Source organism: Capronia coronata (assembly GCF_000585585.1).
Source record: "Capronia coronata CBS 617.96 chromosome Unknown acBCG-supercont1.6, whole genome shotgun sequence".
NCBI classification, from domain to species: Eukaryota; Fungi; Ascomycota; class Eurotiomycetes; order Chaetothyriales; family Herpotrichiellaceae; genus Capronia; species Capronia coronata.
The window spans coordinates 920884-934598 of record NW_006912898.1 but is presented as its reverse complement, the minus strand read 5'-3'; the positions used below and the strand labels follow the sequence as shown (position 1 = coordinate 934598).

At 53.6% G+C, this 13715-nt stretch overlaps 6 protein-coding genes across 6 annotated transcripts; 2 read left to right on the top strand and 4 right to left on the bottom strand.

Moving 5' to 3' along the window:
* Positions 1-412: 412 nt before the first annotated feature.
* Positions 413-2290, bottom strand: A1O1_07012 (uncharacterized protein; the record flags this gene model as incomplete). Its single annotated transcript, XM_007727886.1, has 4 exons — positions 413-678; positions 785-1364; positions 1629-1918; positions 2065-2290. The coding sequence occupies 4 exons, from the start codon at positions 2288-2290 to the stop codon at positions 413-415; spliced, it is 1362 nt and encodes a 453-aa protein (XP_007726076.1).
* Positions 2291-3004: 714 nt separating this feature from the next.
* A1O1_07011 (uncharacterized protein) lies at positions 3005-3904 on the bottom strand (the record flags this gene model as incomplete). The annotated part of the gene is made up of 2 exons (XM_007727885.1): positions 3005-3134; positions 3213-3904. The coding sequence occupies 2 exons, from the start codon at positions 3902-3904 to the stop codon at positions 3005-3007; spliced, it is 822 nt and encodes a 273-aa protein (XP_007726075.1).
* A 977-nt stretch (positions 3905-4881) lies between these two features.
* On the bottom strand, positions 4882-5975 carry A1O1_07010 (methylisocitrate lyase; the record flags this gene model as incomplete). The annotated part of the gene is made up of 3 exons (XM_007727884.1): positions 4882-5436; positions 5510-5728; positions 5793-5975. The coding sequence occupies 3 exons, from the start codon at positions 5973-5975 to the stop codon at positions 4882-4884; spliced, it is 957 nt and encodes a 318-aa protein (XP_007726074.1).
* Positions 5976-6079: 104 nt separating this feature from the next.
* A1O1_07009 (uncharacterized protein) lies at positions 6080-8975 on the top strand (the record flags this gene model as incomplete). The annotated part of the gene is made up of 5 exons (XM_007727883.1): positions 6080-6415; positions 6561-7494; positions 7569-7778; positions 7854-8194; positions 8400-8975. The coding sequence occupies 5 exons, from the start codon at positions 6080-6082 to the stop codon at positions 8973-8975; spliced, it is 2397 nt and encodes a 798-aa protein (XP_007726073.1).
* Positions 8976-9725: 750 nt separating this feature from the next.
* On the top strand, positions 9726-11193 carry A1O1_07008 (uncharacterized protein; the record flags this gene model as incomplete). The annotated part of the gene is made up of 3 exons (XM_007727882.1): positions 9726-9964; positions 10030-10137; positions 10248-11193. 3 exons carry the CDS (start codon positions 9726-9728, stop codon positions 11191-11193), a joined length of 1293 nt encoding a protein of 430 aa, XP_007726072.1.
* A 186-nt stretch (positions 11194-11379) lies between these two features.
* A1O1_07007 (uncharacterized protein) lies at positions 11380-13245 on the bottom strand (the record flags this gene model as incomplete). The annotated part of the gene is made up of 5 exons (XM_007727881.1): positions 11380-11765; positions 11814-12161; positions 12223-12443; positions 12499-12799; positions 12867-13245. 5 exons carry the CDS (start codon positions 13243-13245, stop codon positions 11380-11382), a joined length of 1635 nt encoding a protein of 544 aa, XP_007726071.1.
* Between the last annotated feature and the right edge of the window lie 470 nt (positions 13246-13715).

The following is a 13715-nucleotide window of genomic DNA, read 5'->3' as shown; positions in this document are numbered from 1 at the left end:
CACTCGTTCTATTACTAATAGCCTCAATTTCACTGAGTCATGGTTCGATGCCTTGTTCGCTAAATCGTTGGACGGTCTCAGAAGACTCTGGTGCGCGGGAAGTCGAGACAAAGGCTCATCGTGAACTGAATAACAGCAGATGGCTCCACTACAGCAGCTATCCTCACTTGGATCATATTTCTTCGAGTGAACCTGTATGAACAAGCCCATTGAATGCTACGACTGACCTCTGGGTGCTTCTTGGGCAATTTGATTACAAGCCACCCCAGGTCGTCCCGCTCTCTGAATCCTAGCATTGCAAGTAGACAGCTTCAGAATCGACTGCATAGACCTTATCCCCAGCACTCAATCACACAAATGAAGGTTCGTGTAGGTGAAACATCGATTCAACACTCATCTAGCTGTGGTTCTATCATAGTTTGCTTTTTACCCCGCCAGCCTGGTTATCACCCAGGATATCGTTCCGAGTACTGTCCAATCGTTCCTTCGTGACACGAAACACCTCAGGGACCCCCGTCTCCTCGAACCTCTTGCCATGCCGCAACATCTGCACCACAGCCTTAGCCGAGAGCAGGATCAAAGGCATGCCATGTCCCGAGAAGCCCGCCATGACCATCTGGCCCGGCTTACCGGGCACGTCGCCAATATACGGCATGAAGTCCGAGCTGTAGCCCATGACTAGGCGCAGCACGAAAAACGATTAGCCTAGCACTCTGTAACCTGCAATGGAATGGGGTTGGGGGTTTGTGATTTATGGATCACAATGGTGGCCAAAAGAACTTACTTCCCGTCCACACTTTGTCAGTGTAGGCGCCGCTGTCCTCCCACCCAATGAACGTCCTCTGCATCAGACCGTCGAAGTAGGGCTTCGCCGGCTCGATCAGCTGGCTATCATCTTTGACATTATACCAGTGCGAGGGGTCGGACCAGAAATTGGGCTTCGCGCCGCCAACCACGATGCTGCCGTCAAGTCGGGGGATTAGGTAGTCGAACATGGACGGTCCCTGGCGGATACTGTATGTCTGCGTCAAACGCGGCTTAACTTTTCCCTCGGGAACCACGATGCGGCTGCAGATCCCGCGCACCGGGACGATGTGGTTCTTGAACTGGGGTGCGATGTCGGCGGTGTATGCGTTGGTGGCGAGCAGGACTTTTTTGGCCTTGATGGAGCCCCGCTGTTCCGTTTCAACTAGCCATCGACCGTCTGGGAGAGGATGCTCGGATACGTGCGTGACGGGCGTCATGGTTTGCAGGTTGGCGCCTTTGGACACGACGCCTTGGAGGAGGTGCATGACTAGTTTGTAGGGCCAGATGTGGCCGGCGGTGAATGTGAATGCGGAGAGAGCGCCTTTGACGCCAGAGACCTGGATTTCGAGGTTAGGTTTGTATCTTGATAACTCGGTCGTAGGATACCCCATGGGATTGTTGTTATGGACTCGGCGATTGTTGTATTTGACATGGCCAGGGGAAGGGGGGAATCCAAGATGGGATAGAATGGAATGCAAAGAAAGGAAAAGGAAAGGAAAGGAAAACAGGAAAGGAAAACAGGAAAGGAAAACAGGAAAGGAAAACAGGAAAGGAAAACAGGAAAGGGATGGGAAGTCAGGAGGGAAAGGGATTGAACGAACCCGCTCAGCATCCTCTTGTCTGGCATGATAGACGTCCTTGAAATCCGTCACGCCAGTCTTGACCATCTCTGCAAAAGCGCGATCAGTTTCTTCGGCGAGTCCCTTGTGCAGTGTAGCATCACATGCTCGGGTCAAGACGAAGTCGCAATCAATCTTCTCCTTCTCGACGAGCTGCTTGACGGCGTAGACCTGAGATGCTTCAAACTTGGACACTTCAACAGCGGCCTTGACGCCGTATTTCTTGATATACTTCGGCATGTTGAAATACACATCGGGTTTTAAGTGGCCGCCTGTATCAAGATGATCGTATTGTCAGTCGTTTACTCTCTTAAACTGCCCCCAGAAAGCAGAAAACGCGGATTGGCCCCTTAAAAAGAAGAAAAAGAAGAAGAGCACGTAAACACTCTCAGAAACTTGCCATTTCGTCCGGTTGCACCGGAACATGCCTCTCTGGCCTCAAGGATGACCACCGACGGCGGTGAAGGATTGTCTTCATAGATATAATGTGCCAAAGCTGCCCCGGCGAAACCAGCGCCGATAATCAGCACATCACACTCCTCGGGCAGTTCAGGCGTGCTGCGATGTGTGTCCAACTCATGTCGTTCTGTTCTCCAGAATGGAGTGGTTGACTTGGGCACAGGGCCAGGTCGTTGTGAAGACATAATCGTGAGACGTCTCTGGTTGACTCGACAAACCTGGCTTCGGATCACGCCTCGATGGTTGTTGATATTCCTGTCTTATGGTGTGTTCGGTCGTTGAAACTTGACTAAACAACTATCAAACAAAGGTCGTCTCGACGGATTGTCAAAAGGCGGGCAAAGAGAATGTCGGGGCATTGCGACAAGATGGATTGAAGCTCCGCTCTTCTCCGGGCCGCACAGCCATTATCGATCGATTGCTATCTCAACGCCGGTAGAGAGGCGACAAGACCAACCCAAATGGGGTTGGAAACTTGGATACCTCTCTCCATGAATCAGAATTTCGAATACTGCTTGGAAAGACTTTGGGAGTCTCCCAATTCTCCTCGGTGGGAGAGTAAACCTAGGATGTAGGCCAAAGGGATCACATTGTGTGGAGTTATGGAGCCACGACAAGACTGTTCTATCATTACTCCTATTCCACGTCTTCCAGGACTTTAATGATTCAGGAGAGTGCGACATTATCTTGACACTACTTTTCATGGCAGGGCACCAAAGTGTCTCACTGCTGAACATCTTGCGACTGAGTCTCGGAGCTTCATCGCTGCCCCTATCCAGAGACAAGCAATGCTCGTTGAGTGAGAGCCTGAGAGATATAAGTCATTGGCTTGATCGATCTTAAGTCAAATCGTTCGAGGGCCTATAGATCATCCACCATCGATACTAGTAGCTTTTCCACTACTTTTTGGCCGAGGCAGCAATGATCCCATCAGCCATCTCTGGGAGAGTCTCTGCCATGACATCCATGTCGCCGAAAATATCCTGACACGGCTCCTTCTCGAAAGCCGCGACCCAAGCACCTATGAAACTGTTCAAGCAAAAGCAAAGAATCGATTAGCAAACCCATCTTCCACAGAAAACGCCAGAAGCAGCTTGAGTCGCTTACCCAGACCGTCGAGCGGCAGCCACATCCCACATATGAGCGGCCGCAAACCAAGCCTCCAGACCCTCCTTGTCGAGTTTACTCAGCATGTACTTATAGCACTCGGGCGCTGGCTTGCCGATGCCGATATCGTCGCAAGTGACAAAGTTCTCGGGAGGCACCTCCACCCCTCCCTGTTTCAAGTAATTCGAGACGCGCTGCCTGTCGCCAGCGGTAAACGCCCAGACGGTGAATCCAGCGTTGCGTAGCTTGGAGAAACATTCCGCGAGACCCTCTCGGGCACTGAGACCGCGATATGCGTTCAGCAAAAAGTCGACGTCCTCGTCGCTGCATAGTTTCCGCGGCTCTGAGACGCCCACTTGCCCCAGCGTCCGGTAGAATATCGATCTCATCACCTGGAACACTGGCTTGTAGCTGCCGGAGAGACTGAGATACGTGTATTCCCGCTCGGCGGCTTCTGCCCAGGCGTAGCCAAAACATCGGGCCCCAATGCCTATTGGGTTCAGTTTGGGCCCGAGACGAGCCTCGAGAGCTTTGTGGAAGTTGTCGAATGATATGCATGTGCCTAGAACCAACATGCGCTCAGCGAGGCTCGTCTTACACCGCTGGGGACGGGATGGGATCAAAAGTTTGTCATTTATTGCTCTGGACTCACCGACAATATCAAAGACAACGTGCTTGTTTGCTGTCGCCATAATTGCAATATTTCAATTTTCAAGACTCAAGTCTGAGCGTCGATTGTTTCAAGTTGGGAGAATGTGCTGGTACTATCCAGTTCTGATGTGATAGGATCGTTTTCGGTATCATATGATATGTATGTAGTAACCCCAAGGCTGGTCATTGCAGTCAACGACAGGGCGTAAACCCGACGTCGACGAGGTTCTCCAAAAGGCGTGTTGCTCACATATCGGCTGATAGCATCGCAGATACTCCATGTCGACGGGCAAAGCCGACCTGTCATTCTCGGTTCTGATTGGACTTGAGCCTGCAAGGATTCTTATCTCCTTCTATGGAGATTTTAGGAGATGGGCGGGCGCGTCGCAAGTTGTGTATAATTGAAATTATACTCTATATAGCTTGACGAGCTATAGCAGCAAGGCTATCCAACCCCTTTTCTCCGTAGCATGTGAGATACAGGCACGATGGCTGTGTGTATCAAGGTGCATTAGAACGGGGTATTGCATCTGAGCAATCTCTGCTATCCCAGCACCACGATCATTAGTTCATCAGGAACATGGATATCTTGCCAGAGGGGAATGTCTCAGGGCACCAACTTCGGCACCAAGTTCGCTACAGAGTACCTACAGAGTAAAGGCAGACTGATGGGGTCGGTACCTTATTCAGCGGCGACCGGTTCATTTTGTCTCAGTACTCGTTTAGGATGGAGATGGAGACAAGGACGAGGACTGTGCCAACATGATCAAGTGAGGATGTTGCAAGGATCGTCTTCAGCGTATTGACCAGGTATCTACACAAATTCCTTCATGTCTTGCCAAAGAGAGAGAGCAGGCAAGATCACCATGACTGCTGCCGAAATCGCCCATGCTCCTCGATCCCGGCTATTCTGCTCCTGACTCCTGCGCAAGATCGCTGGAGAGGTACAGGCCTGCTCTTGGTTTACATATACACATACATATAGACATCGCCCGAACAATCCCTCGCAAGGCTCTCTTCAGTGGCCCACCGTGTCATATGCCTTTCCCCCCGCGGCCTTGTCAATGGCAACGCACTCTTCAAGTCCGGTGAAGTTGAACGCATCCCTAATGCCGGTCCCGAAAGACTCTTTGGGACTGATGCGATTTGTCTTGAGGCTTTCCAGACTGTTTTTGCAAGCGGTAAGGAGTGGGCCGATACAGAGACCAGGGTAGATGATGATACGGAATCCCATCTTGACCAGGTCATCGATGGGATATTCGGGAGTCACCCCTCCAGGAACGACATTCAACAACACCGGGATGTCGCCCATCAGCTTGCACACCTTTTCCATCTCCTCGCGAGTCTGCATGGCTTCCAAGAAAACGGCATCGACGCCTATCCGGACGGCTTCTTGCAGTCGCTCGGCAGCCTCGTCGAAGCCCTGGCCCTGACGGGCATCGGTTCGAGCGATGATCATGATGTCGGACTTTAACTGATCACGGGCGATCACCGCGGCCCGGAGCCGGCTGTAGAAGATCTCGCGGTCCACGATCTGCTTCCCTAGAAGATGGCCACATCGCTTTTCTTGGACCTGTCGATGCCTCAGAGTGAGTTTCGAGGCCACGCACAGCACACGGCCTTTGATGGGGATGGGGATTACTCACCTGGTCCTCGATATGCATGGCGGCCACGCCAGCGCGAGCATATTGCGTGACAGTCCGGGTCACCATGATGGCACCGCCGTAGCCAGTGTCCGCGTCGGCGATCAGAGGCACCGCAGGGTTCAGCGACGCGATCATCTCGGCGTTGGCGCGCATGTCATTGAGCGTTGCAATCCCCATATCTGCCCAACCCAGTCTGGACATGGAGGTTCCTGCGCCAGTCTTTTTCACAATCAGTGCGATGCTTACTCGTGGGATTCTGCTCAATGTTTTGCTTTCTTCTCACCATGTACAAGGCATCATATCCTGCAGCGACGGCTAGTCGGGCAGTGAAGCCGTCAAAGACTCCGGGACATATGACCGCTTTGGAGGGATCTTTGAGCATTTCGCGGAGCCGTTGCGCGCCGACAAGAGGCGAGCATGCTTTGACGCCGGCCGTTGCGGAATTGGTGTCGTGGACTGAACCCATGGTGGTGATTCTGAAGGGCTTTTTGGTGAGGTTAATAGAAAAATAATGGTCTGGACCTCCTATCTATATTATGAGCGTTGCCAGTTGTTTTCATATCATCAACCATGAGAGGATTATCCTTCCGCTACCGGGTCCGTTTCACGAGGGCGGATGTATTCGTCTCTCTTACATTGGCTCAGACCGGTTTGTGCGGAGAAGTGGAATGGCCGACATCGAAACAGGCCCGCCGAAGTTCGCCCCGAATCACGGCATGGGGTCAGTGCTCTACCATCGGGGCAATGATCAATCATCGTGTTGATGACCACCCCGGCGAAAATCCCTCTGGTGTCATTGGGCGAGACAACAGCAGGGCGACCGGCTACGCATTATTACGACCTACCACCGAGGGCTACGTCTCTCACAACTTCGCAGACAGGAGATCTCAGACACTCAATTCTGCGGTACCGGGCCCGTCGTTCGGTCACGGCCATCTGCCAGCAACAAAGCGATGGCGCGGCCAATTATATGGTTCCAGACGTCCTCTGGCCTGACACACACCGCTCAATTCGTCATTGCTGCGAGACCACCATGGCGACCACAGCATAGATACCGGATGGCCAGTTCCAACTCAAACTGCTCGGCCTGCTTTCTCGGGTCAGAGGCATTGCCTTGGATCGAGTGAGCGTCTCGGGAGCCAAATCCAGCTCCTACATCCCCGACATCCTGCTATCGTACGCTGGCGCTCTGCAGAATGCGCAGCGACCAGCCGAAGCCGAAGCCCTGGAGCAAGCCCGGCAGAAATGTGTCGATGAGAAGGTCTTTGGCGGACTCGGCTTGGTCGACGCCACGGTCGAAGCAACGCCTGCTCAGGAAGCCGAGGCTCTGTTCCTTGTTGAAGCATGGCTCGAAGCCATCAACGCCAGGGAGAAGGCCAGGGACTACTTGTCTTATCGACGTTCCCCAGCACCGGGCACGAGGCCTATGAATCTGGCCCAGAAGATCTTTGCCCAACATGCGCTGGGAGAGAAGCCGGCCAACAGCCTCGGCACCGCGGATGTCATGATGGCTCTCGCACTGGGCGAGACGTGGTTCAAGATCCCGGACTCGATCCTCATCGAGATGGTGGGACAGCCCGCTCTGGGAATGTCCGGCAAAGACGTCATCCTGCACATCCTGGGCGAGCTGAAGAGAAACACGGTCGCCGCGGAGCGCATCGTCGAGTTCAGTGGCGACGGGCTCAAATATCTGTCCATCGACGCGCGCTTCGCCATCTCAAACATGTGTACCGAATTCGGCGCCATCACGGGCATCTTCGTCCCCGACCGCGTGACCAGCGACTATATTGCCCGACGCCGGCGCAAGGCCAACAAACCCCATTCGCTGTATTTCCGGCCAGATCCCGACGCCGAGTATGCCGGACGATACACGATCGACCTGTCGCACGTCGAGCCGGCGATCGCTCGATATCCCAGCCCCGACGATGTCGTGCCCGTGTCGGAGTTGGCGGGCACGCCACTCGACGGCGTCTTCATCGGCGCATGTACCACCACGGAAGAGGAACTGGTGCTCGCGGCGGGGTGCTGAAGGTCGGCCTGGACCGCAAATTGCCCCTAGCCAAGGGCAAGAGACACTACGTGCCTGGCTCGCTGCCCATTGTCGAGAAGCTCAAGCGTCTGCACTTGCTGGAGATTTATGAAGCCGCCGGCTTTTCGCGAGGACCGCCTGGGTGCTCATATTGCATGGGATTGTCTGCCGAGAAGGCGAGTGAGGGAGAGACATGGCTGAGTTCGCAGAATCGGAATTTCAAGAACCGAATGGGGAAAGGTGAGTGTTTTGTTTTGTTTATCCCTGGAAGAAAAGAAAAGAGGCCGACGCACTAAACTCTCTACTTCTATATAGGTGCATTCGGCCATGTCACATCTGCCATTGTCTGCGCAGCCTCGAGCTTCGACATGACCATCACCAGTCCAGTCGACTTTCTCAAAGACTTGGACCTGGCCTTCTTCAAACAGTACCGTCAGCTCCCGGACTTCAACCTGGCGCCGATCGAGTACGTCGAGCCCGACCTGAGTTCCGGAACAGATTCGTCTCAAACGACGAACCTCCAACAGAAGGACCTGGCAAGCGTGGGTGCTCCGTCAGTCAGCGACTCGGGGAAGACGACCAGCAACGCCAACAGCATCCCTGACAAGATCGCCAGCAAGATTGTCACGTTGGGCGACTTCATAGACACCGACGCTGTAAGTCTAGGTCTCCTCTTTTTCTTCTTTTTCTTCTTCTTCTTCCTCCTCTTCTTGTTGTTATTTCTCTCCTATGCCCTACCCATCAGAAGCGACTAAACCAAAAACACCCCGGAACAAACACGACTTTCTTTTCCCCATTGATTTCATCTCGCGCGGCACGGCTGGCCAGGCTGATACTGACACATTCTATTTTCTTCTCCAGCTCGCGCCAGGCCCCACGCTCACCACCTGCGTGACCGACGAGGACTTTGGCGCCCACGTCCTTGAATACACGCACCCCGACTTCCGCGCCCGCGTGCGCGACCAGCACCACCAGATCGTCGTGGCCGGCCAGGCCTTTGGCGTCGGCTCCAGCCGCGAAGTAGCCGTCTCAGCCCTCAAGGGCGTGGGTGTCAAGGCCGTCATCGCCCGCTCCTTTGCCTTCATCTACGGCCGGAACCAGCCCTCCTTGGGGCTTTTGGCCGTCACGGTCGTCGAGGACGAGTTTTTCCAAGCCGCCACCGACGGGGAGGAGATTGTCTTGGACATCCCGCGCAGGTCGGTCAGTGTCGGGGCCGGCGGCAGGTTGGGCACTTGGTCCTTCCAGTTGAGTGAGATGGAGTTCAATCTGACGGTGAATCATGGCTTGACCGAGAGCTACAACAAGTTTGGAAAGAGCATTTGGGGGAAGTTCACAGGTTCGGGCTCGGGCAAGAACGAGGACAAGTCAGTGGCCAAGGCCTTGGAGGAGGGTGTTGCAACGGAGCGGACGAGTCAGGAGCGAAAGGTCCAGTGGTGAGCAGTTTCGCCTCGACATCAATGGCCAAGGCTCTACCTACCTACAGGTACCCATCTAACCTTGGTACTCATGTAAAAGTGTCTTGTCTGTGTACCTCAGGTACCTTGGGTATATATTCTGTCAAGTGTGTTCGTTCATAGAATCCCAGTCTTGGGTGATAGTGTTTCCAACGTCTTTATAGTACAGTATCGCTAGATTCTCTTCTTCACGGAACCAAGGGGCCGAGTTGTGACCTATGTGCTCGTATAGGGGCTACTAGGGAGGCCTACGAACATACTTCGTGCTCCAAGCCTCCCCAGGGCTCGTTCAGCCGGGCAGAGGATTACATACCTTAGCCAGCCACCGCCCAGATTGGCTGAGTCATGGCTCAGCTCAGGTCCGGGAACGGAAATGGATTCTAGAGAGGTCAAGATTCATCGCTGAGTAGTGCGGTGTTGGCCGCTCAATGTCCTCAAAGATTCGCTGATAACCGGCGGTGGGCACTGGGCATACAGACGGTACAATAAACAGCAGGCAGTGATGCCGCAGGTCCACAAGCAGGTGTCTTCCTAAGGTACGCAGCCCATGTCCCACATGTTGGGCTTATGAGATTATGACATTGTCACCTAGATCCATGACCTCGAGAAAGCCAGGTAACCTATAGACGGGTGTCACACCACCGTTGAGAGAAGCACCAACTACTACCACGACTAGACTCTACTTACACTACCGAACGTAAGTACATGACTCGGAAGGCAAGACAAAGACAGCATGACAGAATACACCATACACACATCGTGGCTCTTCGACCCCAAAGCCAAGCAAGTCCGCACGAACTGGTCCATCACCGTCGACCAGAAGAGCGGACTGATCGAAAAGATCATCGAACGCGACGATGAGCGCCAGCCCTTCGAGGACGTGATCAAGGACGGCGACGTCGACTTGCGCGGCAAATACGTGCTTCCTGGACTGGTCGATGCACATACCCATGTATTCCTGCATTCATATGAGTGAGTTTGCAACAACAATATCGCTCCCCTGACAGGATATAGAGACCTTTTACTGACCGTGCCAGCGAGGCGGGAGCACTGGTCCAGAAACGGGACGAAAGCATGACTGAGAGGGTAGTGCGAGGAGTGAACCACTGCCGCACAGCACTACTTGCGGGCTACACGACGTACAGGTGAGAAGAGAACCAGATAATAGATGCCAGTGCCACAGCAAATGATGGCTCGCTCCTTGCTATGATAGCCATAAAACCCCAACTAATCTTGACCGAAATCCCGTGTGCAGAGATCTTGGATCCGAAGGAATGCAAGAGTGCGACGCGAATCTACGAGACACCATCGCCCGCGGCCTGACGCCCGGCCCGCGTCTATTTGTAGCGACCAAGGTCCTCGCCAGCACGGGGTCCTTCGAACCACGCACCGAGAACAGCGGCGGCGGCCACTGCCTGCCAGCCGGTGCAGACGCCGTGGACGGTGTAGAGGAATGTCGCAAAGCCGTGCGCCGGCGAATCGCCGCTGGGGCAGATATCATCAAGTTCTTCGCCGACTACAGACGACGGATCATGCGCTCGCCACCGGCCCAACAGCACCCTTATATTCCCAGTGTTTTGCATCCGCCGAAAGATCCCAATCCGGATTACATGGTGTTCTCGCCGGAGGAGATGGACGCCATCGTCAAAGAGGCCGCACTGGCCCGATGTCCGGTGTCCGCGCACGCCTGTACGCTTGAAGGCGCGCTGGCCGCCGTCGAGGCTGGTGTCGATACGATCGAGCATGTGTATTTCGGGACCGACGACCTGTTTAGGAGGATGGTGGCCAAGAACGTGATTCTGGTCCCCACGCTGGCTATTGCAGAGAAACTGCATGCAAGGAGGTTCGGCGAGATCTTGCCACAGGTCAAGCGCGCGTATGACCTGGGCGTGCGGCTTGCTTGTGGCGGTGATACGGGCACCTTCCGCCACGGCGACAATGCTCGAGAACTGGAGTTGATGATCGAAGCTGGAATACCGGTGCTCGATGTTTTGGAGGCTTGTACCGTCGGCGGCTGGGAGGCTTGTGGGGGAGACCTGTGCGGTCGACGCTTTGGATGGATTGATGAAGGCCTACAGGCAGATTTGATTGCCTTGGACGAAGATCCTGCACAGGTCAAGGGGGCATTAAGACATGTCGATTTTGTCATGAAAGATGCTCGGATATGGAAACAAGATGGAAACCCTGTAGGGATGGTATAGGGAGATAACCGAATGCTCGATGCGTGATGTGATGTTCGTGACGAGATTCAAAATGAAGAGGGTCAACCCGCATGACTTGGTCATGCAGACATTCTTCTTTTCGCCTCTATGAATCTACCTCCTAAGTATGGGATCACAGACACTGCTATATGCTTCTGACGTTTCCACCTCTCTAAAGTACAAGGATCATCTTTTCAAAGGTTCAGGACATTGCCTTGATCCCGCCTCCGCTGAAAGCTGCTCTGATCTTTCGAAACATCGCTCCAGAGTCTCCTTGTCCCTGGGTATCAGATTGATTTTGAAGTCTGATGCCACGGAATTGGCAGCGGCAGGATCCTTCTTGTAATGGATGTAGTGTGTGTTTACCGACATTGATTTGCTCGGCTCGATTTTGAACGCCACAATCAATCGCAGGAAGATCGCATAGAGCATCCTGTTCGAGAAGTTCACGGCTGTGCACATTCTGGCGCCAGCGCCAAACGCGAAATGATAAGGCGGAGGGATGTTGTTGTCGGTCTCCAGCCAACGTTCCGGCCGGAATTGGTCGGCGTCACCACCATATACCGATGTATCTAGCCTTTTGTTAACAAATTGAGAGGAGCTGGGATGCGGACGCTTACCCCGATTTGCAGCTTGTGCATTCACATAGATGAGGACACCTTTCGGGATGACGGAGCCGTTATAGACAAACTCTTTGTACGTCTGACGTGCCGGAAGCAGTTTCAGCGGCGGATAGAACCTTAGAGCCTCCTTCACCAGCGCGGCGATGTACGAACTTTTCTCTTCGCTCAAGCACTGTTCGAAGGCTTCTTCTGGAGTTTGGTAGACACTCATAATGTCATCATATGCCTTCTGCTGCATCAACTGACCCGCCGGTGTGGAAAGCATGCCGATGGTTATGATTGACGTGGAGAAGACGGTCTCAAAGCCTCCAGACATCAGACCGCCGAGGATAGTCTTGATGTCCACTCCAATCAAGTTAGCATACGGGCAGATTGGGATAATGACGTTCGATCCAGTGAAACTCACGCTGGGTCAAGCCTTCGTGGTTGTTCGTCAAGAGCATTTCAGCCACATTCCTCTTCGGGCCGAGCTTCATGGGTAAGCTCCCACGAACGTTTTCAAGCATGGTCGACAACCAGGTGTCTCGACGCTGTCGAACTTCCTTGGCTATCTTGTTCCGTCCATTTCCGCCCGTATACCTCAGATGAGGTATGAAATCTTGCGGATTTGCTTTCGTTGAGCGGAAGCTGGTCGGTGGTGAGCTTTGTCCGCACGAGACTGGGGAAGCAATGCACAACATACCTAGCAATGGTGTTGGCGTCGGATAGGATTTGTAGCAGCAAGGGGTCTTTGACCGATGAGAACCGAGTTCCATAGCAGAACATCATCATGATATTGAGAGCCAACCGCTTCTGGTAGATATGCGGCGTGATCTCTCGCTCGCCTTTTTCGCTGTCGTAATACATGGCTGCTATCATGGCACAGACCTCCAGATCTAACATGGGCCGCATTTCTCGAATCGCCGGGCCTGTCGTAAACGAGCCAACCACCCGTCTCTGCTTTTTTGTTCGGTCGTCCCACGGACTTGTGCCTATTGTTGCGGCTGTGAAGGACATTAGTCCTCTTGAAACCGAGGGATGTGACTCTTCATGCGTTGTTTCATCACTTACCTGAAGTCGCGGAGACAATTCCGTGGAATGTGTAGAACCATGGTCGATCCAGCGTGGCGGACTGATTCTTGACCGTCCACTCGCGGGCGGACTCGAAGGAATTGAGAATCACCGCTCGTCGCTGTCCCATCCTCACTTGGAACACCGGCCACCCATACTTTTCAGCCCAAGACTCGGCCGCGGTAGCATGGTCATCCCCCAGTTTGTAGAAGTGACCAGCCAGCGCTTCTCCATCTGGGATTTCGGGGATTCCTTTTATTTTGGGAAGGTCGACGTAGAAAAAGCGAACATAAATTAACGCTCCAACACCAAGTGCTGCTGTCAAAAGACTGAATAATGCAAACATGGTACTCCACGAGTCCTCCGACACGAAAGGCATGGCGATGGTATCTTGATCTTAGAAGACAATGTCTTCAACATCCTCCAAGCCTTCTATCCCAAATCAATCAGACGCCCAAGTGCAATGCATCAGCGGGGATCATGAACTTAGCTTTCAAACGACATGATAGCATGCCTGTCACAGGCGCCGCAATCGGATGCCGCAATCAAACCAAAACAAACCATATTGACCAGTGAGGAAAATAACATCGCGGGCGAGTTGTCCATGGAGTGGTCGGCGGAAGGCGTCGCTTGTGGACGCCTGGTCGGGGAAAGGCGGTGGAGCCCCTTGATAGATCGGTCCCGCAGTCAACGATCGTACCTCGACCCATCATCTCTCAGTCGTGGGTCCCTGGATTGCACCAGCTGGATGTTCCAGACTTCAAGATTGCCTAACCATGCCACGAGCGAAGAGGCACAAAGTTGCCAACCACCTTTTGGGGCCACAAGGAGTAAACAACCCAAGTAATA